The sequence below is a fragment of the Aotus nancymaae genome, unplaced genomic scaffold, assembly GCF_030222135.1.
Source record: "Aotus nancymaae isolate 86718 unplaced genomic scaffold, 86718_ANA_hifiasm-v0.15.2.pri h1tg000004l, whole genome shotgun sequence".
Lineage (NCBI taxonomy): Eukaryota > Metazoa > Chordata > Mammalia > Primates > Aotidae > Aotus > Aotus nancymaae.
In genome coordinates this window covers 44,485,987-44,513,610 of record NW_026988415.1, presented here as the reverse complement: position 1 = coordinate 44,513,610, position 27,624 = coordinate 44,485,987, and the positions used below count along the sequence as shown (strand labels likewise).

General features: G+C 42.8%; 1 protein-coding gene and 1 pseudogene across 11 annotated transcripts in view; one reads left to right on the top strand and one right to left on the bottom strand.

The window, feature by feature from the left end:
* The window catches only part of GPRASP2 (G protein-coupled receptor associated sorting protein 2), a 49,467-nt gene extending 22,297 nt beyond the window's left edge, over positions 1-27,170 (top strand). For 6 of the 11 annotated variants that reach the window (XM_064362228.1, XM_064362239.1, XM_064362236.1 and 3 more), the window contains 3 exons: positions 23,142-23,209; positions 23,541-23,618; positions 23,898-27,170. In XM_064362228.1, coding sequence (XP_064218298.1) covers positions 24,232-26,820 — 2,589 coding nt within the window. In that variant the 5' untranslated portion in view covers positions 23,142-23,209; positions 23,541-23,618; positions 23,898-24,231 and the 3' untranslated portion in view covers positions 26,821-27,170. Of the gene's footprint in view, positions 1-21,714; positions 21,942-22,290; positions 22,493-22,641; positions 23,210-23,540; positions 23,619-23,897 lie in introns of those variants that run through there. The other 5 variants (XM_012436843.3, XM_064362243.1, XM_012436844.3 and 2 more) reach the window with 5 other exon arrangements.
* LOC135268903 (chromosome-associated kinesin KIF4A-like) lies at positions 2,813-4,409 on the bottom strand (annotated as a pseudogene).
* Positions 27,171-27,624: the final 454 nt, after the last annotated feature.

Sequence of the window (27,624 nt, the reverse complement as noted above, 5' to 3'; positions counted from 1 at the left end):
CTAAGTACTTGCTTGTTTGCAAAAGATTTTGTTTTTCCTTCGCTTTTGAAGCTCAGTTTGGCTGGATATGAAATTCTGGGTTGAAAGTTCTTTTCTTTAAGGATGTTGAATATTGGCCCCTACTCCTTTCTGGCTTGTAGGGTTTCTGCTGAGAGATCTGCTGTAAGTCTGATAGGCTTCCCTTTGTGGGTAACCTGACCTTTCTCTCTGGCTGCTCTTAGTATTTTCTCCTTCATTTCAACCCTAATGATTCTGACGATTATGTGCCTTGGGGTTGGTCTTCTTGAGGAATATCTTTGTGGTGTTCTCTGTGTTACCTGGAGTTGAATATTGTCCTATCTTACTAGGTTGGGAAAGTTTTCCTGAATAATCTCCTGAAGAGTATTTTCCACCTTGGATTCATTCCCTTCATCACATACAGGTACACCTATCAAACGTAGATCAGGTCTTTTCACATAGTCCCATATTTCTTGGAGACTTTGCTCATTCTTTTATATCCTTTTTTCTCTAATCTTGACTTCTCGTTTTATTTCGTTAAGTTGGTCTTCGAACTCTGATATGCTTTCTTCTGCTTGATCAATTCGACTGTTAAAACTTGTGCAAACTTTGCGAAGTTCTCGTGTTGTGTTTTTCAGCTCCATTAATTCACCTATATTCCTATCCAAATTGTCTATTCTCGTTAGCATTTCGTCAAACCTTTTTTCAGAGTTCTTAGTTTCTTTGCATTGGGTTAGAACAAGTTCTTTTAATTCACAGAAGTTTCTTAATATCCACCTTTAGAAGCCTACTTCTGTTAATGGAACACACTCGTTCTCCATCAGGGCTTGTTCCCTTGCTGATGAGGAACTGTGATCCCCTGTAGAGGGAGAGGCATTCTGATTTGGGGTATTCTCAGCCTTTTTACGCTGGTTTCTTCCCATCATTGTTAATTTATCCACCTGTCATCTTTGTGATTTCCGACTTTCAAATTAGGTTTCTTAGTGGACGTCCAACTTGTTGATTCCCAGCACCGAAATCTGAGCAATCCACTGCGCCGGCCAAAACAGCGGTGTTAAGATTGATGGTGCTTTTCTGCCCGGGAATCGGCCAAAAGGGTCCCCAGTCCCGCTCACTCTGCACCAAGAACTGCTGCGCTGAGGTGCCAGCAAAACCGCCGCGCCGGCCACAAGAGTCGCGCTGGTGACCTGTGGGGCTCTTCCCCTGGGAATCTCCTGGTCCGTGAGCAACAAAAATTCATCTGAAAGTGTGGCGTCCTCTTGTTCTCTGCACTTTCACTGGGAGCTACAATCCCGAGCTGCTAGTGGTCAGCCATCTTGGATCTCTCTCCTCAAATTTAATCTTTATATACTGTGTGTCTATTAACAGATTTGTAATTATAGCTTTATGCATTTGGCTTTTAAAACATTTAGAGAAAACAGAAGTAAAACAACAAAGATGCAATAATACTGGCTTTTTGAAAAACTGACTCTGTATTTAAGAGTAGTTTTAGGTTTACAGAAAAATTGAGCAGAAAGTACGTACAGAGAGCACCCATACTTTTTTCTTACACCCCACCTCTGCCACGTGCTGCCCACAGGTTCCCATATTACTAGCATCTTATAATAGTATGGTACCTTTTTTTTTTTTTACTATCGATAAATGAATACTGATACATTATTATTAACTAAAGTCCCTAGTATACTTTAAGGTCTGCCCATTAAGTTGTACATTCCAATTTTTTTTAAAAAACGTTGTAGTAAAATATACATGACATTAAATTTGCCATTTTAGCCACTGTTAACTGTCCAATTTGGTGGTGTTAAGTGTATTCACATTGTTGTGCAGCTATCACCACTATTGATCTCCAGAACTTTTGCATCATTCTAAATTAAAATTACATATATTAAAAAATAACTCCGTGTTATTCCCTTCCATCAGCCCCTGGAAAGCACTATCCTACTTTCTTTCTCTACTAAATCTTTGATGCATTTTGAGTTAATTTTTGTATATTGAGTAAGGTAAGGTCCAACTTTTTTTTTTAAGATGATTAATATTTATTTTTTCTGCCAAGTATTAATAAAATGACAAACAAGCATTCCGTTAAAATCTTTAAAGTGTCTGTACATATAATTTGTATCTTCATTAGTAGTCAGCTACTTACATTTTGAAAAACAGACTTTTAAAATATAATTGGTGAAATCTCAGTTTGTAGTAATTTATGAGTGCTTTTTTGGGCTTAGCTTTTCTTTTTTTAATTATTTTTTATTAATTTTTTTTTTTTTTTGTAGATGAGCCAAGGTTTATTTACTTAACATTTAAAAATAGTTCATTTACTTCAACAACATGGCAGACAGTCAAAAGTACTATTGAAACACTTACAATTCAGAGAGGGTCAGGACAGAAAAGATCACAACCCCATTCCTGAGGTGGAGTGAAAAATGTAAGCCAGGCCTCCATCCTAAGCCAGGCTCCTCCATTAAACAGAGACAACCAAAAGATAGGAAAGCCATCAGGAGATGGCCTGAACTGCTCACAAATAAGAAAGAACTTGATCATACTGAGGGCTGGTTCCTGATGAGTCATTAGGAAAGTCAGTTGGTTCTCTCTTTAGTAAGTGGCTTACCACCCTTCTGGAGAACAGAGAACAGTAGTCCGGGGCTGGACGCTGAGGGCCAACATCCAACAAAGGTTACATTCTTTTCAGTAATGCTTTGTTCCTTTTTGCAACAGCAAGAAACCTGAAATCCAGAGGAGTCATTTAAAAAACCCTTTCTGGCTGCAACCTAAAAGCATCTACCAGGCCAGATTGTGGGTAGAGATGATGACTCCAACTTCAGTGGGCCTATTCAATAGGGGAGCAGCCAGAGAAGAAGCTGGTATTACTGGCCAGAGCTCGTTTCTTTTTCTTCCCTGGAGCCTTATTTCCTTGGTATTCTGTTGCTACATGTTTCCGCTCTGGGAGGTCAAAAGGGGAGGGAGGTGTGCAGTCTTTGACAACACTTGCTTCAGGTCACACATCTCTTTCAGGATCTTGCTATTGGGGGTGGCACAGACAGGGTTAAAGAGGCTCAATCCTGGAGTCACCTCAGTAGGATCCTCCAGGTTGAAGGAGCCTTTGGAATCCTGGGTCCATTCAACTGTACTCAAGCTATCCTTGCCTTGCTGGTGGTTCCGACACTTTGTGGGATCACAGCTACTGTCCACACCACAGTCTGACTTTTGCTTCCTGCACCCACACTTCTTGTTTCCACACCAGCCCTTGCAGGAACACCCTTGGATGTTCTTCCTGGACACCTTAACTAATTTTGTTGGCTTCCATTCCTCATCATCCCCCTCATCACCGTCACCATCACCATCCTCATGCTCATTGACAGAATGCTCTGAGCAATATTTTAGATCCTCGACGTCCATGCTTTGCTCCAGGAACTTTTCTTTAACATGAGGAGGTGTTGGCTTAGGTGGGATATATTCAAAAGGAGAGTCTGGAGATAGAAGGGCATCCTTAGGAAGAGGTTTCTGTCTGCTGGCTATCTGGAGGAGAGTCAGTTTCTGCTTGATTTCATTCTCTCGGAGAAGCTGCTTATTTTGCTCACACACTTCTCGCGTCTTCTGAAGTTCTTCATCCTGATGCTTCAGTGTGCTCAGTAGCTGCTGTTCCTTTTCACTGATTGATTCCTCTAACGGTTTCTCTGCCATTTGGCTTCGCTGCAGCTGGCTGAGAAGGTACAGCACCTCCTCCTGGTGCTGTTGCTCCATTCTGACCAGCTCAGCTTGTAACTCTGTCTCTATCTCGGCAAAATGATTTCGTACCTCAAACAGCATCTTCTGCGTGTCAGCACAGCTGGCCTTGCTCTGTTTCAGGCTGCTTTCAAGTTTGCTGACCTGTATTTTGGAGGAGACCAGCTCTCCAATCAAATATTTCAGGGCACACTTGGCTTCCACAATGGTGGCAATATTCTCCCAGCATTGTTTTGGTCTGTCCTCACTTTCTGCATCTAGCAGCTTCTGCTGTAGGTCAGCAATCTGAGCACTCCTGCATTCCATTTCAGTCTGTAGGCTTTCAATCTGCTTTGTAATAGAATCTTCTGATTCTGAAACTTGACCAGGCACTTCAGTAAGGGAGAATGTACGCCTCCGGAGTTTAGGAGGTGGATTCTCCCCAGATTCCTTTTTTTCTTTGAGTTGAGCCACATCGTGAGCCAGGATCTTTCTGTCTTCAAGGAGGTCATTCAGATGGCGTTTGGCTTCCTCAGTACTAACCATAACCTCTATTTCATTTCCAAGCCAATTCTTCACTCGAGCTGCAGTGCTTTCCATTCCACGGCTCTGAGTCTCTTTCCGCTTTTCCGCGACCTCCTGTTGTTTCTGGAGAGCATCCTTGAGATGCTTATTGGCAGCTGCTGCCTCCTCTGTTTTAGGTCTGAGCACATTGTATTGTTTCTGGAAGATTCTTTCAAGTTTCAGCAGCTCATATTGCCTCTTACGGTCTCATTCTTTTAACTGTATTACTTCTTTGTCTTTTTTCTGCTTCCATTGTCTGAACTTCTCAGCATCCTCTTTCATTTGATGCATTAACTGTACCCACTGGTTTTTCATCATCCGTATCTCCTGGTTCAGTTTGGAGACAGTATGCTCTGTGGAATCCTTTAGTTTCAGAACTTTGGACTTCTCATTCAGTTTCTTCTTCAGATCAGCAATTTGACCCTGTAGCTCCTAGAGACATTTGTGGTGGCGAAGTGTTCAGGTGTGTGCAGGGTAGTTCTCCTGGAGTCCCAGGTTGGGAGGCCTTGCCCAGTGAGGAGAAGTGAGGACAAATACCTGCATGGGGAGGAATGTGACCACTTTTCCATGGGGTGACTGCACTGTGCTGAAGGTTTGCACCAGTCCCTAGTTACCGTGGACTCTTCAGAGCTTGAAGGTAGCAAAGGCAAGTGCTGCAAGAGAGCAACGATGGTGGCCTGCTCCTCCTTCTTTGAGCTCTGTCCCAGGGAGTTGCAGAACTGCCACCAGCATGAGAACCCCAATGAGGGGGTAGCTGGAGTCCCTGGTTTGGAGGTCCTGCCCAGTGAGAAGAAATGGCCACACTCTAGTTGCCTGGGCCTCTCCAGAGCATGAAGCCTGTGAGATTGTAAAGATGGCAGCCCACCCCTTCCTCTGGGAGCTCCATCCCTGGGAAGTGAGGAGCTATTACTAGCCCAAGAGCCCCACTAGGGGGTGACTAAAGTCCCAGACCAGTGTGTCTTATCCTGCAAGACTTGTAGACCTTCATTGTTCAGCCCCCTGCATTCAGAATCTTTCTTAAGGGTGTATAAGGGAGTCTTACCTCCCCCTTTAACAGAGCTGGAGCTGCTAATGCCAGGATGCCTGGGGATCCAAGGCTTCTGGGACTCTGCATGTATGTGAGTGTGGCACTGCCCAGTCTCCACATAGCTCTGTGTGTCAGTTTGAAGATCTTGGTGGTAGAGTGGGCTCACAAAGGGATCTCCAGATTTTAGGGTACCAAACATCTGTGGAAGAAGTGTGGATTCCTGGGGTTTCTCATTCACTCACCAATTCCCATGGAGGGGGAACCTCCCAGGTGGACGGACGTCCTGTCTTCTCTCTATTCTCCATGAGTCAATTTGTTTCTTTGATGGATTTCAATGTGTTCACTTGCATGTTTCAGTTGAAGACGTAGTGTTTAATTGCCGCTGTTGCTTCTCTTTGTGAGCGTAGCATACACTAGCTACTTCTAATCAGCCAGCTTGTCCTTCCCCCTCATTCTTCATAGGGTTTTATCTCTCCGTTTATATTACTCATTTGTTCTTAAATGCTGTCCATTTTTTTTTCCACTAGAGCCCTTATCATATCAGTCTTGATAGTTCCAAAATTTCTGCCATATCTGAGTCAGGTTCTGATGCTTATTTTGATTGACTCTTGAGACTGTATTTTGCCATTTAACATGCCTTCTAATTTTTTGTTGAAAGCTAGACATGATATATTGGGGAACAGAATTCAGAAAATTCATCCTTAAGTGTGAGGTTTTATGTTTTATCTGTCTACGAATCAGGCTATATTCAATGTTTGTTGTAGTTATAGACGTCAAAGTCTAAAATTTCTTATGCTATCCCTACTGTCTCCTATTCTGTTGTCTTTGGTTTCCTGGGACATGACTTTGTATATAGGGTCTGATACTTAACAGTTGTTCCAGCTGTAATTTCCTGTTATTAAACGTTAGCTTGATTGATGTAGTGGTAAGCAGTGGGTACAAGGGGGACATATTCTATTGTCTTATGATTAGGTCTTAGTCTTTTAGTGACCTAATGCCCCTGTGCTGCGACCTTCACAAGTTTTTCTCAGTTTTTTCTTCCCACTAGGTGATATAGAAATCCTAGAGGGGGCTGAAGTTGGTTATTTTCCTTATTCCACATCAGGATAATGGGTATTGGAGCTGGGTATTTCCCTTCTCTACAGTCAGATAGGCATCGATAAAACCCAATTCAGTTGGATTCTGGTAAAACATCTCCCTTTAGGGAAGCAGGGATTTGTTAAGGAGAGCAGAATACCCTGGGCATATTTCAAATGGTTACTTTACCCCACCCCCACCCCCGGCCACATCCTCACTGCCAACCACTGTCTTCTTACTAGAAATATGAGGAGACTTTTTTAACCAATCATTGTGTTGAGAATTTCTCAGGGTCCTGGAGGCAAAACTCATAAATATTTGGGAGCCTCTCTGAGAGAAACACCCAGAGGTTTTACCTGTAAAGCTAGTCCACATTGAGCCTTCCACTACTGGGTTTAGCAGTGGGCTTCTGGTCCTGAGATTCTGATATCAGCAAGCTGTGGTTTTCAGTATCCACTTTTTTCTCAATTTTGGAGCCAGTGGCTTGTACTGTGACCTCAATTTTCTGGTGGATCTAAGAAGAGCTCTTTACTTTGTTCAGCTGTTTTCTTTTTTCTTTTTTTTTTCCTTTTCTTTTTTTTTTTTTTTGGAGACGGAGTTTCGCTCTTGTTACCCAGGCTGGAGTGCAATGGCGCGATCTCGGCTCACCTCACCGCAACCTCCGCCTCCTGGGTTCAGGCAATTCTCCCGCCTCAGCTTCCTGCCAGCTGTTTTCTTATACTAACAATGAGAGTGATGACTTCCATGTGATTTACATCTCAGACTGGAAATCGGAAGTCTCTGTTTGATTGATTTTTTTAAGTTCTCCTTTATGCTACTGAACATTTCTTGCTAGAGGTTATCTTACTTATAAGTTCCTTACTTGTAGTGCCATGTAGGAGCCATAATATCATCCTTAGAAAAAAGACGTTTGAGAACAGCTTTTTTTCTTTGTATTCCTTATCAATGAGAGGTATAACAGAAGCACTGCCCAATATAAATTTTAGCTCTTATATTTATGGCTTTCATATATTTGGAGTTAATTGTTATATATGGCATGAGGTAGGAGTCCAAGTTCATTCTTTTACATGTAGCTTTCTAGTTGTTCCAGCCATATTTCTTTTGAAGACATTTTTTTCCATGTCATGGCCTTGGCACCATTGTTGAAATTCAGTTGTCCATAGATGTGTTCATTTCTGGATACTCAATTCCATTCCATTAATCCACCTATCTGTCCACAGGTCTGTACCTCCCTGTTCTGGTTATTGTAGCTTTGTAGTATGTTTTAAAATAGGGAATTGTGGGTTCTACAACTTTGTTTTTTTCTTTTGTAAGATTGTTTTGGGTATTGAAAGCCCCTTGCAATTCCATATAAATATTAATATCTGCTTTTCAATTTCTGCAAAACGGGGCTTTGGAGTTTTGATAGTGATTGCACTGGTCCTTAAGGGTTTTAGTAAGAACTGTATAGTCTATGTTCAGTTTGATTGTGAGGCTTTTGTAAGTTTAGCAGGTTATATAGTGAATGATGTGATTTCATAAGCAAAGTCCCTTTTTGCCACATAAGGTAACATATTGACAGGTTTCAGCGATTCAAAAATTGACATGTTGTGGGGGGTGATATATTATTCAATCTACTGTACTACTTACAGTAAAGGCAGTGGTCATAGAATCAGGCAAGTTATATATGGGTAAATAAATGTGGTAAAATAGGTTGTCCATATTTTGCAGAAACTGAAATTCCAGTGATAAACACAAGGTACAGACTTTTAAAATTTTACTGCTTTCATAGATGCTGTGTATCAATGATTCACAACGACCATTTTTATATGTTAGTTGGAAATAATTCATCATTATTAATCCTTGTTGGGAGAAATTCTGTTAATTGTATGTTTGGGAAATGCTATTATAGTTTGCTGTACACAGAATACTACCAGTTGATGGGCATTTAGGTTGGTTCCAAGTCTTTCCTATTGTGAATAGTGCTGCAATAAACATACGTGTGCATGTGTCTTTATAACAGAATGATTTATAATCCTTTTGGTATATGCGCAGTAATGAGATTGCTGAGCCAAATGGTATTTCTAGTTCTAGATCCTTGAGGAATCGCCACACTGCCTTCCACAATGATTGAACTAATTTACACTCCCACCACCAGTGTAAAACTGTTCCTATTTCTCCGTATCTTCTCTGGATAAAGAAAATGTTGCACATATACACCATGGAATACTATGCAGCCATAAAAAGGATGAGTTCATATCCTTTGCAGGGACGTGGATGGAGCTGGAAACCATCATTCTCAGCAAACTAACACAAGAGCAGAAAACCAAACACCACATGTTCTCACTCCTAAGTGGGAGTTGAACAATGAGAACACACGGACACAGGGAGGGGAACATCACACACAAGAGCCTATCGGGGGTAGAGGGCTAGGGGAGGGATAGCATTTGGAGAAATACCTAATGTAAATGATGGGGTGATGGGTGCAGCAAGCCACCATGGCACGTGTATACCTATGTAACAAACCTGCATGATCCGCACATGTACCCCAGAACTTAAAAGTGTAATAATAAAATAAAAAAGAATACTAGCAGTTATAACATCTCTTACAAAACATTGATAATAACATATTTATTGACCCATACCTAGTTAAAAATTACAAGTAGCTTTTTCCTAGAATAAAGGGTTTAGGAAGGACGCAGAAAAAGAGGAGGCTATTGCTACTTTTCAAAGGACTCAGTAGACATTAGGGAACATATTTAAGCAGCCAGTATACTTGTAGAAAGTTTGTTGAGTTTTTTCCTGACCATTTTGTTTCTGTACGCTAGTTTTATCACAAAACAATACTTATGAGTTTACCTTTCCTCTCTGAGCAATAAACAAACAAGCTTAAGGTATCTAAGCCTTAAAAACTGGCCTTGGTACTATTCTCTAAATTTGAAGTAATCTCCTTGTTCTTCAACAAGGTCTTGTCTTGTTGTCCTAAGTCTCATAGTCTTAGGATTTGGGGCACACAGCAGTGAGTTTAGGGTTGAGTGAGTATGGACTGACTTTGTGATACGCTCAGTATCAATATATACAGCAATTTCCCAAGTAATTCCCTAAAGAAGAGTTCTGGTATACCTTCCTACTCCTAAAAATGAGACTGTTTTTCCTACTTTCCTGTTGTTGTAACAAATTACCATAAATTTGATTGCTTAAAACAACATATATTTATCATGTTAATATTCTAGATGCCAGAAGTTCAAATTTAGTGTTGCTGGGCTGAAGTGAAAGTGTTGGCAGGACTGGTTCCTTCTGGAGGCTGTGAGGGGAAAATCCATTTTCTTGCCTTTTTTCAGCTTCTGCCTGTGTTCCTTTGCTCATGGTCTCTTTCTCACATAATTTCAACCTTTGATTTTTTTGTCCCATCTCCTTCTGTCTTTGACCTTCTTACCTCCTTCTTTTAGTGACTCTGCTTACGTTAGGACTAACTGCATAATTGAGGATAGTCTTCCCATCTCAAGATCCGTAATTATATGAGCAAAGTCCCTTTTTGCCATAGAAGGTAACATGTTGACAGGTCCCAGGGATTAGAAAATGGACATATTGTGGAGAGGAATACATTATTTAGTCCACTATACAACTTGCAGTAAAGGCAGTGGTCACAGAATCAACCAAGTTATAGATGGATAAATAAATGTGGTAAAATAGGCTATTCATTGAGTTGTGGGTACTATATAAATATCTTTAGCACACTTGCTTCCAGTTATTGCCATTTTACCATCTGTGAATTCACATGGGTATATCATAATAAGGGGAAAATTGATGAGTATCAAACACTCCAGATTTCCTTACCAAAAGGAGGTTGGGAAATTTGACAGTTCTGTAAATTTTACCTTACAAGTGAATTAAAACACAACTAGGAAAGCTGTCTTGTGGTAGAGTTCCTATAAATATGATAGAAGTTCATTTGAATAACCTCTTTACCATGTTAATCTTCTGTAATGGGCTTTTCCACAATGACTGCAACATTTTACATTTCCAATAGGGTTCCAGTTTCTCCATATTCTCACCAATGCTTGTTTTGTTTTCTGTTTTTTAAAATTAATATGCTGATCATAGGAGGTGTAAAGCAGTATTTCAGTGTTGTTTTGATTTGCATTTCTGTAATGATTAATGATGTTGAGAATCCTTTCATGTGTATATTGACCATTTTGATGCCATTTTAGAAAAATATTTCAAGTTTTTGCCCATTTTTTAATTGAGCTGTCATTTTTTGCTGTTGAGTTGTAGGAGTTTTTTATATTTTCTGGATATTAAACCCTTATCAGATGAACTATTTGCAAATGTTTTCTCCCATTCTGTAAGTTGTCTCTTAATTTTCTTAATGTTGTCTTTTGATGCACGTTATACATTTTTTTTATGAAGTCCATTTACTCTATTTTTTTTTTTTTTCTTTTCTTGATCTTGCTTTTGGTATCATATCCAAGAAACCATTTCCAAATCAGAAGTCATGAAGGTTTATCTCTATGTATTTGTATTAGTCCGTTCTCACACTGCTATGAAGAAACACCCAAGACTGGGTAATTTATAAAGAGGTTTAATTTACTCACAGTTTCACATTGCTGGGGAAGCCTCAGGAAACTTACAATCATGGCGGAAGGCAAGGGAGCAGCAAACACCTTCATAGGGTGGCAGGAGGGAGTGAGTGTTACCAGGGGAAATGCCAGACATTTATAAAACGATTAGAACCTGTGAGACTCACTCATGTCATGAGAACAGCATGGGGGAAGCTGCCCCCATGATCTAATTACTTCCACCTGGTCCTGCCCTTGACACGTGGGGGTTATGGGGATTTATGGGGATTACAATTCATGATGAGATTTTGGGTGGAGACACTGCCAAACCATATCACTATTCTTCTTAGAGTGTGATACTTTTAGCTCTTATATTGATGTCTTTAATGTATTTGGAATTAAATATTACATACGGTATGAAGAGGAGTCTAGCTTCATACTTTTTGTTTCAGCCAAATATTCATTATATTAAATAATCATGTAAGTTATATACAATAAAGTCTTGTCCATTCCATGGTATGATACCTCAATAGATTAACCAAGTCCCCAAAATAGGAAGGAAGAAAACTATTGTATCCACTGGAACTGCAAGATGAACAGTATGTAGCCTTTTTACATTAGCTTTTTTCACTTAGTAATGTGCATTTAAGTTTCATCCAGGTCTTTTCATGGCTTGATAGCTCATTTATTTTTAGTGGTGAATAATATTCCATTGTCTGGATGTACCACAGTTTATCTGTTAATCTAGTAGAGGACATCTTGTTTACTTCCAAGTATTGGCAATTATAAATAAAGCTGCTAGAAACATTCATGTGCAAGTTTTTGTGTGGACATATGTTTTCAAATCACTTGAGGGAATACCAAGGAGTTCCATTTCTGTATTATATGCTAAGAGTATGTTTAGTTTTCTAAGAAACCATGACCATCTTCCAAAGTAGCTATATCATGTTGTATTCCTACCAACACTAAATGAGTTTCTGTTGCTCTACCTCCTTTCCAGAACTTGGTGGTACTAGTGTCCTAGATTTTGACCATTGTATTTATAGTGGTATCTCACTGTTGTTTTAATTTGCATTTTCCTGATGACATATAGTGTTGAGCATCTTTTCATATGTTTATTTGCCATCTGTGTATCTTCTTAGGTGAAGTGTCTGTTAAGGTCCGTAGCACATTTTTTAATCATGTTGTTTGTTTTCTTATTGTTGGGTTTTAAGAGTTCTTTGTATATTATAGATAACAGTTATCATATATGTCTTTTGCAAATATTTTCTCCTTGTTTGCGGCTTACCTTCTCATTACCTTAAGAGTGTCTTTCTCAGAGTAGAAGTTTTTACTTTTAATGAAGTCCCGCTAACCAATGCCCTCTTTCATGAATCATACCTTTGGTATTACATTTAGAGAATGGTCACCATACACAAGGTAATGTGGATGTTTTAAAAATGTGAACATCTAGGAGCTATAATTTTGCATTTTACTTTTAGGTCTGTTATCCATTTTGAGTTATTGTTTGTGAAATGTATAGAGTCTGTGTCTAGATTTTTTTTTTGCATGTGGATGTTGAGTTGTTTCAGCATAATTTATTGAAACGACTCTCTTTTTGCTATTGTTTTGCCTTTGCTCCTTTGTTAAAGATCAGTTGGCCATATTTACATGGGTCTATTTCTGGGCTCTCTGTTCTGTTGCATTTATTTGCTTGTCCTTTTGTTGATACTGCACTGTTTTGATTACTATAGCTTTATAGTAATTTTTTTGAGTGTACGTTGATTTTATTTATGCTTGTATAAATTTTATAATGACCATAAAAGTGATGTTGTAGTCAATAACAATTTAATTGTACATTTTAGAATAACTAAGACTGTATAATTGAATTGTTTGTAATGAAAAACATAAAAGCCAGAGGTTATAAGTACTTTATTTACCCTAATGTGATTACTATAAAATGTATGACTGTATCAAAATATACCATATGTGGCATATATACACATATTATGTACACACAAAAACTAAGAAAAATAAATTTTAATGTGAAATAAAAAAAATTAACCTACAGGAACCATATTTAACTTGTTTGCCACTGGCAAAGAATACTAGAGATGTTAAAATGTAGTTTTATCACATAAAAGTACAATTACTAAAATGACATACTAATTAATTTTGATTCGATTTTAAATATAATTAAGGATGATTTTTTTCTCATAATAATGCATTAGATTACCTGGTATTGAGAGCAGTGGCTCACACTTGCAAACCCAGCACTTTGGGAGGCGGAGGCGGGCAGATCACTTGAGGTCAGGCATTCAAGAACAGCCTGACCAACATGATGAAACCTTGTCTTACTAAAATACAAAAATTAGCTGGACGTGGTAGCAGGCACCTGCAATCTCAGCTACTTGGGAGGCTGAGACAGAAGAATTACTTGAACTTGGGGAAAAAAAGGAGCTTGCAAGATCATGCCACTGTAATCCAGCCTGGGCAACAGAATGAGATTCCCTCTCAAAAACAAACACAAAAAGGAATATTACTCAGAACGGCTACCTCATGCATCACCCACTTTAGCTGGTCCTCAAGGCTTTCTAATCATAAGAGAATTCGTACTGGAGAGAAACCCTACAAATGTGAAGAATGTGGCAAAGCTTTTAATCAATTCTCAATTTTTACTAAACATAAGATAATTCATGCTGGAGAGAAACCCTACAAATGTGAAAAATGTGGCAAAGCCTTCACCTGGCCCTCAAGCCTTAGTGAACATAAGAGATATCATAAACCCCTCCAAATGTAAAGAATGTGGCAAAGTCTTTAAAAAGTCCTCACTTCTTACTAGACGTAATTCATACTGAAGAGGAACCCTACAAAAGAAAAGAATGCGGCAAAGCCTTTAACCGGTCATCAACCCTTACTCATCATAAGAGAATTCATATTGGAGGGAAAACCCTAGAAATGTGAAGAAGGTGGCAAACCTTTTAACTGTTCCTCAATTCTTACTAAACATAAGGTAATTCATACTGGAGGGAATCCCTACAAATGTGTGGAATGTGTCAAAGCCTTTAAGTAGTCCTTGAGGTTTACTACATGTAAGGCAACTCATACTGGAAAGAAACCCTACACATGTGAAGAATGTGGGAAAGCCTCTAACAGACCCTCAATTCTTAACAGACATAAGATAATTTATACTAGAGAAACTCTACAAACCTGAAAGATGTGACAGTGCTTTTGGCAACACCTCAAACTTTTCTAAGTATAAAAGGAATCATACTGATGAGAAATCCTAGAAATAGGAAGAATGTGATAAAGCTTTTCAATGGCTGTCACACTTGATTGACTGGAGAAAACTAGTGTGAACAATGTGGCAAAATATTTAACCAATGCTTACACCTTATGGCACAGGAAAGCATTTATACTTGAGAACAAATGTTCAAATATAAAGAAAGTGTAGGCCGTGCATGGTGGTGGCTCATGCCTGAAATCTGAGCACTTTGGGAGGCTGAAATGGGCAGATCACTTGAGGTCAGGAGTTCAAAACCAGCTTGGCCAACATGGCAAAAACCCGTCTTTACTAAAAATGCAAATAAATTAGCCAGGCATGGTGGCAGGCATCTGTAATCCCAGCTACTCTGAAGGCCAAGGCAGCAGAATCGCTTGAATCCAGGAGGCACAGCTTGCACTTAGCCAAGATTGCACTACTGCACTCCAGCTTGGACTACAGGGAGAGACTCTGTCTTAAAAACAAAAAAAAAGGAAGTGTGAAAGTCATTATAGTAATTTTTAAAGTTGGGCTTTGTTGGTCCAACTTCATTCTTCTCCAATAGTGTGTCAACTATTATGGGCCTTTTGCCTTTCCATATAAGCTTTAGAATCAGTTTGTCAGTATCTACAAAATAAATTGCTGCGATTTTGGTTGGGATTGCATTTAATTTATAGATCAAATTTGGAAGAATTGATATCTTGACGATGTTGAATCCTCCTGTTCATCTTTGATGAAATATCTCTGCATTTATTTAGTTATTTCATTTCCTTCATTGGTGTTTTGTATTTTCACTTGTATAGATATTGTGCATATTCTGCTAGATTTATACCTAAGTATTTCATTTTTATGTGATAATGTAAATATTATCCTTTTTAAGTTACAAATTCTACTTTTTCATTGCTTGTATTTAGGAAAGTCATTTTTAAAATATATTAATCTTGTATCCTGAAACCTTCCCATAATTACTTATCAGTTCCCGAAGTTTTTTTGTTGTCATCAATTCTTTCAGATTTTCTACGTACACGATCATTTTATCTGCACATGAAAACAGTTTTAACTTTAATTTCTTTTTCTTGTCTTTATTGCACTAGATAGGACTTCCATTATGATGTAGAAAAGCAGTGGTGAAAGAGGAAATGTATGCCTCGTTCCTGATCTTACTGATAAACTGAGTTTCTCACCATTAAGTATAATGGTAGCTGTAGGATTTTTGTAAATATCCTCTATCAAGTTGAGGAAATTCTCTGCTTTCAGTTTGCAGAGACAACTTTATTCTTTTATCTGTGGATATCCAGTTCTTTCATTACCACCACCACATGTAGAGAAAGGACAAGAATTTTAATAAATGGTGATTGAGTCCTATATTAGTTTGTTTTCATGCTGCTGATGAAGATATACCCAAAACTGGGAACAAAAAGAGATTTAATTGGACTTACAGTTCCACATGGCTGAGGAGGCCTCAGAATCACGGCAGGAGGCAAAAGCAACTTCTTGCACGGCAGTACCGAGAGAAAAATGAGGAAGTAGCAAAATCAGGAACGCCTGATAAGCCCATCAGATTTTGAGAGATTTACTCACTATCACAAGAATAGAACCAGAGGGACCACCCCCCATGATTCACTTACCTCCCCTGGGTCCCTACCACAACACGTAGGAATTCTGGGAGATACAATTGGAGTTGAGACTTCGGTGGGAACACAGCCAAACCATATCATTCTGCCCCTGGCTTCTCCAAATCTCATGTCCTCACATTTAAAAACCAATTTCAAAACAGTCCCTCAAAGTGTTAACTCATTTCAGCATTAACCCAAAAGTCCACAGTCTAAAGTCTCACCTGAGACAAGGCAAGTCCCTTCCACCTATGAGCCTGTAAAATCAAAAGCAAGCCAGTTACTTCCTAGATACAATGGGGATAGAGGTATTGGGTAAATATAGCTGTTCCAAATGGGAGAAATTGGCCAAAACAGAGGGGTTTTAGAGCCCATGCAAAGTCCAAAATCCAGTGGGGCAGTCAAATTTTAAATGATCTCCTTTGACTCCAGGTCTCACATCCAGGTCATGTTGATGCAAGAAGTGGGTTCCTACAGTCTTGGGCAGCTCTGCCCTGTGGCTTTGCAGGGTACAGCCTCCCTCCTGGCTGATTTCATGGGCCAGCGTTGAGTGTCTATGGCTTTTCCATGCACACAGTACAAGCTGTCAGTGGATCTGCCACTCTGGGTTCTGGAGGATGGTGGTCCTCTTCTCACACCTCCACTAGGCAGTGCCTCAGTAGGGACACTGTGTGGGGACTCTGACCCCACATTTCTCTCCCACACTGCCCTAGTGAAGGTTCTCCATGAGGGCCCTGCACCTGCACCAAACTTTTGCCTGGGCATCCAGGCGTTTCATACATCTTCTGAAATCTATGCAGAGGTTCCCAAACCTCAGTTCTTGACTTCTGTACACCTGCACACTCAACACCACATGGAAGCTGCCAAGGCTTGGGGCTTCCACCCTCTGAAGCCACAGCCTGAGCTGTACGTTGGCCCCTTCCAGCCACAGCTGGAGCAGCTATGACACAGGGTACTAAGTCCCCAGGCTGCACACAGCATGAGGACCCTGAGCCCAGCCCACAAGACCACTTTTTCCTCCTGGGCCTCCAGGCCTGTGATGGGAGAGACTACCAGGAAGTTCTCTGACATGGCCTGGAGACATTTTCCACCATGGTCTTGAGGATTGACATTAGGCTTCTTACTACTGATGCAAATTTCTGCAGCTGGCTTGAATTTCTCCCCAGAAAATGGGGTTTTCTTTTCTATCATACAGTTGGGCTGCAAATTCTCCAGATTTTATGCTCTGCTTCCCTTGAAAACCTGAATGCCCTTAACGGCACTCTTGAATGCTTTGCTGCTTAGTAATTTCTTCTGCCAGATACCCTAAATCATCTCTCTGAAGTTCAAAGTTCCACAAATCTCTAGCGCAGGGGCAAAGTGCTGCCAGTCTCTTTGCTGAAACATAACAAAAGTCACCTTTGCTCCAGTTCCCAACAAGTCCCTCATCTGCATCTGAGACCACCTCAGCCTGAATTTTATTGTCCATATTGCTATCAACATTTTGGGCAAAGCCATTCAACAAGTCTCTAAGAAGGTCCAAATTTTCCCACATGTTCCTGTCTTCTTCTGAGCCCTGTTCCAACCTCTGCCTGTTAGCCAGTTCCAAAGTTGCTTCCACATTTTTGTGTGTCTTCTGAGCAACACCCCATTCAACTGGTACCAATTTACTCTATTAGTTCGTTTTCATACTGCTGATAAAGACATACCCGAGACTGGGAAGAAAAAGAGGTTTAATTGGACTTACAGTTCCACATGGCTGGGGAGGCCTCAGAATCATGGCAGGAGGTGGAAGGCATTTCTTACATGGCAGCAGCAAATGAAAAATAAGGAAGAAGCAAAAATAGCAACCACTGATAAACCATCAGATTTTGTGAGACTTAGTCACTATCATGAGAATAGCATGGGAGAAACCGGCCCCCACGATTCAATTACCTCCCCCTGAGTCCCTCCCACAACACGTGGGAATTCTGGGAGGTACAATTCGAGTTGAGATTTGGGTGGGGACACAATGAAACCATATCAAGTCTCGTCAATGGAATGTTAGTGGAAATGATGTGAGCGTTTCCTGACCATGGATTTTAAGAAGGAAATGAACTACCTCTACTCTCCTTTTTCTCATTTGCTGGCTGGATGCAGGCTGTGATAAGGCCCTATCATGATGAGGCAGGAAGTGATGGTTAGTTAATGAGAAACCCCAACAAAAGGGACTGTAGATTTCTCACTATTTTTTTCCATTATAGAAAGCAATTCTACTAGAATTCCACTAATTTCCAATATTTATTGGCATTGTGGAAATTCAGGTTTTGTTCTCCCTGTAAAGCTAGTTAGCTCTCCTTACCAGCTCCTATAGTTCTAAAAATCCTCAAGGGGTATTTCCCATGTTCTGAATTTTTGGGGTTTTCCTGTGATTCTTCCAGTTGTTGCTGCCATTCTAAGCTGTATTGCCAGGCACTTAAAGTCCTCTAACTGTTCCCTCTAATTTTCCTAACCCTACGTATACACAAGGTTTTCATGATGTCAGAGCTGAGTAGTAGTCAAAAGTTTAAAGCCATGTTAGAAAGGAGGATATTTTCCTCTCTTTAGGTTATGCTTTATTAATGGGATCTGCACACTGGAGCATTATAGAGTTTACTTAAAGACAGTTATTTCTGAGATATGTATAAACCTGCCTTTGCTATGACAGATAAACAGTTGAGGGTTTGTGTTGGAATGGGCACAAATAGGAGTTCCACAATAATTTCAGTGCTTCTGTTAAAATAGCTATACTTCCCTAACGGCAAGGCATTGTTTATGGGTAGGTTGACTTGGCTTTTCTTCAAGATTAACTCTCTTGAAGTAGACCCCACCCCAAATATGACCTGAAAATATTCTTGGGTCAGGCCTCCCCACAAGTTCTGCAAATGTTCCCTGTCTTTAGTAGTGGAGGCAGGCTGAGAGCTTTCCCATAGTATTTTCAGGCTACACTGAAAACAGACATCTGTTGGACCAATTTCACCATATAGTTCACCAGACCTACCTCGGCCTAGTTGTTCTTGACTACAGGGAACTTTAATTTCTGTGTATAACCCTTGAAACTCTGGGATAGAAGAAGGGGATACATTATAAGAAAACACGGGGCTTGGCTTAGCCTTGACCAAAAGAGAAGTCTCAGAAGGAAGGTTTGCTTGAGGCCCATAAAGGACAGTACAGAGGCAAGTGAAACTAAATAGGCAAAAGCAGGCCCGTGACCATGGTGATTGAGACGGACAAGAGGAGAACAGGGAAGTAATATGCTGGTGTGCAAGTTCATGAACATGCATATGGGTGGTGGGTGGGATTTGGAAGAAAACAGTGGGTATGATGAGTGAGCACAACTGCATCTGTATCAGACTTAATGGTTATTATTTGACTCTGGTATTTAGATTTCAAGGGTAAGTCAGGGTTACACAGGTGCTAGCGTAAGCACTGAGGAGTACAAAGATGACTGTTGCAATTTATTGAACTGGAATTAATTATAGGAGGAAATAAATAGTGCTTAGCACTCAGAGTATCTTATTTCCGTCTTTTATTTGCTCAGAGACTTTAAAGATAATCTATTTGATACATACACATAAAAAGCTAACACATGAAAAGCTTAAATTAGGTCCTTTATCACTTCAATACATGTCAACCAATACAAGACCGTGTTTTCTAAGAGAACTGACAACAAATTGTCCAACACACATTTTAAAGTCTCACACAGTAAAATTTGTCAGCTTTTGGTAGGACCATTCCACTGTCGGTAAATATCTTGGAAAAAAGATTCTAGCACCTCCAGAATTACCAGAGAAGCTTGTACTAGTGTAATTTTGGACATACTTATAAAACAGTGAATGGGATTGGTGGCTGTATTGGTGAGATGAGCCCTAAAATATTTCTCAGAGATGGAAGCGCAGGTAAAGGAAGGCAAGGGGAATAGCTTTCATCTGGATGATGAGTGTATTCTGTTCCTACTGCTGCTATTGTTACCAACCAACATAATGGGTGGGTTCAGTTGCCTGACATCAACCCCCTGACCACAAGCGAGGATTTATAGTAAGGGGATTTATTACTTGTAACAAGGTAATGAGAACACCAGGGATAGTTCCCAAAACAGTGTCTGCCTGAGATGGGAGCTGGGTCAACTTTTTATGAGCATATAGTATTGAGGCCTGATGGCATTGGATCATACAATGAGGTGATGCTGGGAGGCATGATCTGACTGAACCCTGTCATGCAGTGTCCACTTCTTAATTCAGCCCTGTTCCTCCTTCCAATCACTTACATTCTCCCTCCGATTGCACGCTTGGATCGTCTGGGGATGCTGCTCAGGTAACATGATCTGAGGGTTCCTGGCAAGTGAAAGAGAGTGCACAACTTTGTTACCTAAAAGTTAAACCAGATAGGTCTGGTGCTGCTACCCTGTCATCAATTGCCACACATGGAATGGCTTAAAATAATACAAATGTATTATTATCTTACAGTCCTGGAGGTTGGAAGTCTGCAAAGGGTTTCACCACACTAAAATAAAGATATTGCCAGAGCAGCTATCCCTCTGGGATTTCTAGGGAAGAATCTGTTTGTCTTTTCCAGGTTCTGGAGACAGCCTGTATTTCTTGGATCTTGGCTTCCTTCCATCTTCAAAGCCAAGAATGGCCAGTGTAGACTTTCTCATGCTGCTTCAATCTGACATTGAGTCCCTGCCTCCTCCTTCCACATCTCAAGTACCCTTGCAATTACATTGGCCAAGTTACTGCAGCATACTCTTAAATTCAGCTAACTAGAAATATTAATGCTTCTTTGCCAGGTAATATAAAATGGTACATGTTCTGGAGAACAGGGCATGGACATCTTTAGGGGACCGTCACCTACCAAACACAATGAAGGTAGTTTTCAAATGGACAGCAGTAACCACATCAACTTGGTGTTTAACCGCATTGCTCTGTCTGTCCCATGCAGGAAGCAGGGAAAAGAGGGGCTCAAGAGTAAAGGATGGATGTAGGGGTGAAAGGAGAGGCTTCAAAAGGAGCCACGGTGAGTGGAGGGGAGTTCATTCTCAGGATCCTCTCCTGAGAGTGACTGCTGAAATAGCAGGTAGTTGTGACAGGTGACTGAGATCCAAGCTGGTTCGAATACCAGCCACATTTCTACACTGCCAAATGTCATGGCAAGAGAAGACTTGACAAGGGACCGAAGAGGAGCCAGGATCTTCCCTATCTGGTACCATCAAAGAGGGAGGACTGTTATGACCTCCTGCGGGTCCTGAGAGGGAAAGGCCCTCTTTTGGGGGTAACTGTGGGGATGGCGTGATGCCAACGTGAGCCAACATTTGAAATGAGAAAAGTGGTGTGGCATAAAGAAATGGGTCTGGTGCAGACCAGTGGTTGGTTTCCTAGGGTTAGAGGTCTAGCCCTACCTTCTTTTACGGAAGGAGCAGTGGCGAGGGCTTGATGGGAGCCCCTTGCCCTGCAGTTCACTTAAGAGCAGGTGTACCTTCATCCCCTGCCTGGCTCTATCAAGCAGGGAAAGAAACGCTCAGGACCACCCTAGAGTCCCGGGCCTATATGGCCTGAAATCGCCTCTCCCCTCCCACACTGCAGTGCTGACACCCGATCTTCCATTAGCATACAGGAAGGGGGGTGAGGAGACTGTGGGGGGTAGACACCCAGCAGTCCTTGTCGGGGGAGGGTTGGGAGGGGGTGCAGACACACCAAGGGGCGGCTTGGTATCCATCCGCTGCTCCCTCCAGTGCGGCTCTTTCCGACCTCCCGATCCTGTCCCCCGCCCTGGTCCCCAGCCGCCCGCTGGTCCCATATATTGTAGCAGCCCCAGAAATCTGTTGCTGGTCGCCACGTTAGGGTCCGCGAGGGCCTCCTGACGCAGCCTGGTGCCAACACGCACGTCCAGGCTGGGGCTCGTCGTGGCCCCGCCCACCTCTGGGTCGGAACTACGGTGGGCCTGAGAGGGGGCGTCGAGTCCTTTCGCGCCGTATCCCTCCGCCCCCCTTTCCCGACACCCTTGCGGCGAGCGGTTCTTGCCGCATCCTGCGCAGCCCCTGCCTGCTTTGCTGCAGAGGCGTGGGGGGCGGGACGCCTCTTTGCCATTCGGAACGCGGGGAAAGCGGTGGGAATCCAAGTGAGGAGCTGCCAAAGGAGAGCTGAGGAGAGGAGGGGGAGGCCGACGACCTGGGCCCTGGGCCTCTCAAGGCAAGTGGGGGTGCGTGAGTAGGGGGACCAGGGTGCGGGGGTGGTCTGCCAGGGTGTCCCGGCTGGCAGCCTGCTCCGCGGACCCTGGCAGCCTGGCAACGAGGAGACGATCCGGTGGGAGCCAGGCGCTGGAGAGAGGTGCGCAATGCCGGAGACCCCTGGCGATGAGGAGGCGGTGACTGGTGCGGGCCAGGCCGGGCTGGGCCAAGGGCTGAGGGGCTGACTCGGCAAGCACCGTCAGATCCTCTGGAGGACAACCGCGCTGACCGCTTCCCAGCCAGCTTTGCAGGCGCCCGCGCCCCGCCCTCGACGGTGTCTTTGCCCAGAGAGGGCTGGGGGCAGGCTCCTGCAGGAGAAATGGCGGAGCGGCAGCCCTTGTGGGGTTCGCCCAGAGAGGCCATTGGGGGGCATCCCAGCTCTGTGCCCAGCCCGCGGGAGGTGGGCCACGTTCCCTACTCCGGACCCTGATTCCGGAAAGGGGCCTGTGGGGCCCCTGTCCTGGGTGCCGTCCCACAGGCTCCAGGTTGATGTCGAAGTCTTCTGTCTGCACGGTAGGTCTTGCGCATTCTGACAGGCCACACTGCGCATCTGTTTTGGAGAGGCTTGAGATAAAGCAGGAGGAGGAATACAGCCTGGATTTCTGGAGTTGTGTGGGGATGGGGGGGTGGGTGCCAAACATTTAATGGGGACCAGAATCGGGGTGTGGGGGACTGCGACCAGAGCAGGTCAGGCATCCAGGAGCACCTCCTAATCTTTCCTTCTCTAAAGGCCTTCCAGGCGCTTCCCCCACCTTCCTCCCCACCTGCCTCCTCCACCGTCCTAATCTGGGGGCATGAAAGGGTGGGCTTTGGAGGTGGGGGTGATGAGGGAGTCATACTGACAAGTACCAATTCACAACCTGTTTTCTAGAATATGCGGCGCCCTTCCCCCATTTTATGCTGCGCAGAGCCCAGGGGATGTGGCGCACCTAGTGGTGAAGCCTCAGAATTGGAGAAGGGAGTAATTGGAAGAGTATGACGTCAAGAGGAAGGAGTCGTTATCTCTGGAACCTTGAAGTAGGGCCTAAATGAAACGAGAATATTCCACCAGCAAAACCCCGAATGTTGAAAGACAGATATTAATAATATGGGGACTCTCATCCTTGGTGTTGGTCTGCCACCCCTCATTTCCTGTCTTACCTTTTCATCTGTTTGTCCATAGGCCTGCTTCAAGGCTGGTCAGTTCTGCAAGAAAGGCAAGAGAGAGGAGTCTGGCTCACACCTCTGGAGGTTGGTGAGGAGGGGGAGGGAGCAATGCAGGGGACAGTTGGAGAGAGAGAGCATGGCAGGTGGCTTTGAGCCCAGTGGGTGCAGACCTACTTCTACTCTGCTGGGTTTGCACAGTGCCAACATCCTTTTTATTTGTTGCAGGAGACAGGAGATAGATGTAGGTTAGGTTGTGACTCAGAAAAGACCTGAGAGCAGGGACCAGGAGACAGGAAACAATAGACACATTGAACCCTTGAATGGGAAGAGAGATATTTGTCACAGGGGCCAGAATACCTGCCTATCTACCAAGTACTCAGACCCCATTCTCTCCTGTATGTTTACTTATCTGTAGGACCCCCTTCTGTCAGCTGTGGGGCTTGACACCACTTGCACGAGAAAAGGAGGGGGAAACTGCACCACATCGGTGAAGGTTGGTATGAAAGCAGGTATACTTTTGGGTTGGGTAGTGGAGACCAGCATGGGTTCGGGAGTGATTAGGGTCCAATCTAGGGGCTTCTCAGCCCCTCCCATTGCCAACACACTTTCCCACCATTGCTGGACCTGTTTTGTAGCAGGTAGCCAGCCAGAGAGACTTTCTCATAGCCCAGCTGTCCCACCTAGCATTCAGCATCAGTCTCACTGTGTAGTCTCTGCATGGGGTGACACAACTGGAAGAGACTCAAAGCCCCATTTCATTCTCTCTCTCTAGATCCACCTCCAGTGGCTGCTCTGCTGGTGGTGGAGTTGCTGCTGACAACCACCCTCAACAGGTCTGCACGCATCCAGGAAATATCTGTCTTCCTCAAGCTTGGTTGTGCCTGTTCTATACTCTGTCTCTATTACTGAATTATTGACTGAGACTGTGTTTGGGAAGGAGGCTGATTTACTACTGGGTTGGATATTGACTCTAACTCTTGTTTCCAAGCTCATATCCTCTATCACCTAAAGATCAGAGTGTGAAGAAACAAACTGGTGACAGATCTGTGGTTGAGGTTTAGATTAGGGGTGGAGTATATTACTGGACTTTCTTTGTAACTTGTACCATGACTGGAGCAGAGGTTGCACCTAGTGCCCAGGCCAAGCCTGAAAAGAAGGCTGGGGAAGAGGTTATTCCTGGAGTTGAGAGAGAGAATGAAGTCCCTCTGGTGGTCAGACCCAAGGTTAGGACCCAGGCAACTACCGGGGCAAGGCGCAAAACTGAGACCAAGTCTGTGCCAGGGGCAAGGCCCAAAACTGAGAACAAGTCTGTGCGGGGGGCAAGGCCCAAAACTGAGAACAAGTCTGTGCCGGGGACAAGGCCCAAAACTGAGGCCCAAGCAATGTCTGGGGCAGGGCCCAAAACTGACCCCCAAGTAATGGGTGGAGCAAGACCCAAAACTGAGGCTCAGGGAACGGCAGGGGCTAGGCCCAAAACCAATGCCAGGGCAGTAGGTTGTGCTCGTCCCAAAACTGATGCCAAGGCAATCCCTGGGGCAAGGACCAAGGATGAAGCCCAGGCATGGGACCAAACTGAATTTGCTACTGAAGCAGTGTCACAAGCAGAAGGGGTGTCCCAGACTAATGCCGTTGCCTGGCCACCGGCCACTCCTGAGTCTGGATTGGTTACTATATCTAAGGGCCTATCTATGGATAGAGAACTAGTCAATGTGGATGCTGAAACCTTTCCTGGCACCCAAGGTCAGAAAGGAATCCAGCCCTGGTTTGGACCAGAGGAGGAGACTAATATGGGGTCTTGGTGTTATTCCAGGCCCAGGGCCAGAGAGAAGGCCTCTAATGAGTCTGGGTTCCGGTCAGCAGATGAGACCTCTACAATGTCTTCTTTCTGGGCTGGAGAAGAGACCAGTATCAGATCATGGCCCAGGGAAGAGTCCAATACCAGATCCAGGCACAGGGCTAAACATCAGACTAACCCCAGGTCCAGGCCTAGACCACAGCAAGAAGCCTGTGTTGATTCCTGGTCTGGGTCTGAGGATGAGGCTGGCAACCCATTCTCCTGGGCTGGAGAAAATACCAATAACTTGTTCGGGCCCAGAGTCAAGGAAGAGGCAAATATTAGGTCTAAGCCCAGGACAAAGAGAGAAGATTGTTTTGAATCTGAATCTGAAGATGAGTTCTATAAGCATTCCTGGGTTTTGCCTGGAGAAGAGGCCAATAGTAGATTCAAGCGCAGAGACAAAGAAGATCCTAATACCAACTTGAAATCCAGGGCCCAGAAAGATGTTAATGGTGATAGAGTCAAACAGGAACCCAGGTTTGAGGAGGAAGTCATTATTGAGTCCTGGTTCTGGGCAGAAAATGAGGCCAGTTTGGAGGGTGGAGCTTCAGCAATCTGTGAATCTGAGCCGGGAACTGAGGAGGGGGCCGTTGGTGGATCCTTGTACTGGGCTGAGGAACAGTCCAGTTTGGGGGCTGTGGCCAGACAGGAGGCCAAGCCAGAGTCTGAAGAAGATGCCATATTTGGGTCCTGGTTCTGGGACAGAGATGAGGCCTGCTTTGACCTAAATCCCTGTCCTGTGTACAAGGTCAGTGACAGGTTCAGAGATACAGCTGAAGAGGAGCTTAATGCATCCTCCAGGCCCCAAACCTGGGAAGAGGTCACTGTTGAATTCAAACCTGGTCTTTTTCATGGGGTTGGCTTCCCATCCACAAGCCCCTTTAGATTTACTGAAGATACTTCTGAAATGTTTGAGGCAAAGCCCAAGACCCTGGAACTTAGCCCAGAAGGGGAAGAGCAGGAATCTTTGCTTCAACCTGATCAGCCTTGCCCTGAGTTCACATTTCAGTATGATCCTTCCTACCGGTCAGTCCGGGAAATTCGAGAGCATCTTAGGGCCAGGGAGAGTGCAGAGTCTGAGAGCTGGTCCTGCAGCTGCATACAATGTGAGCTGAAAATTGGTCCTGAAGAGTTTGAAGAACTCCTCATATTAATGGACAAAATTCGGGATCCTTTTATTCAAGAAATATCTAAAATTGCAATGGGTATGAGAAGTGCTTCTCAATTTACCCGAGATTTCATTCGAGATTCAGGTGTTGTCTCACTTATTGAAACCTTGCTTAATTATCCATCCTCTAGAGTTAGGACAAGTTTTTTGGAAAATATGATTCACATGGCTCCACCTTATCCAAATCTAAACATGATTGAGACATTCATATGTCAAGTGTGTGAGGAAACCCTTGCTTATAGTTTGGATTCCCTTGAGCAGCTGACTGGAATAAGGATGCTTAGACACCTCACTATGACTGTTGACTATCACACACTGATTGCCAACTATATGTCCGGATTTCTCTCCTTATTAACCACAGCCAATGCGACAACAAAATTTCACGTTCTGAAAATGCTATTGAATTTGTCTGAAAATCCTGCCGTGGCAAAACATCTATTCAGTGCCAAAGCTCTTTCAATATTTGTGGGTCTCTTTAACATAGAAGAGACAAATGATAATATTCAAATTGTTATTAAAATGTTTCAGAACATCAGTAACATTATAAAAAGTGGAAAGATGTCCTTAATTGATGATGATTTCAGTCTTGAGCCGCTTATTTCTGCATTTCGTGAATTTGAGGAGTTAGCTAAGCAACTACAAGCCCAAATAGACAATCAAAATGATCCTGAGGTGGGACAACAAAGTTAATATGATTAACCACCTGCCGCTGATCAGCCTTATGTTCCCAAAGAGCCCTGAGTAGTGCTTTGGTGTTCACAGTCTGTTTTTTTGTTGTAACTTATATTTTTTATTGCTGATGTTAACTTTGTCAGACTCTTGTTTTGAGCTGGATCATTTTGTGGATGCCAAATGAATATCAAAACTGAAAACACATTTGTTGATATTTGTCTTGCTGTCCAGATTGCGATATTTTTCAGTATTGAGCTTTCAATGAACTGTGTCACCTGAGTAAGCTGCCCTGCTATTCGCTGTTTAAATATATGGTTCTCTATTTGAATCTGTGTTTTCAATAAAGTTCTATGTTAAAATTGGCATAAGTGACCCTTCTTCAGTTTAAGAACCATGTACAGATACAGTGTGTGCACTTACAAACATAGGTAATTATTAGTATGACAAACATGCACTCATTAGAAAATTCTGTTCTTTGAGCTTAAGAAGGGAGAGATTATTGTGGGCTGTGATACTTGAGGAATGCTTCTGAGACAAGAGACCCACTTAAATTGGTCAGGATAGAACAAATTGGTCAGGACAGGACAAGTTGCCCACCTACTTCCCCAATTATGAGCCTTCCAAACAAGCAACCTAAAATTAGTACTTCTTATAGGACTCATTTAAATTACCATCTTAGCACTGGGACTTGCCTAAGAGTAGGATAAGACAAGTCATTAGGTTGTTCTTGAAAGTGGGCAGCAGTGGTTTGAAAAAAAGTGTGTAACTGAGTAATCTGTTCTGGTAGCATGGATGAACACTGTCTGAAACAAGTAAAAGGAA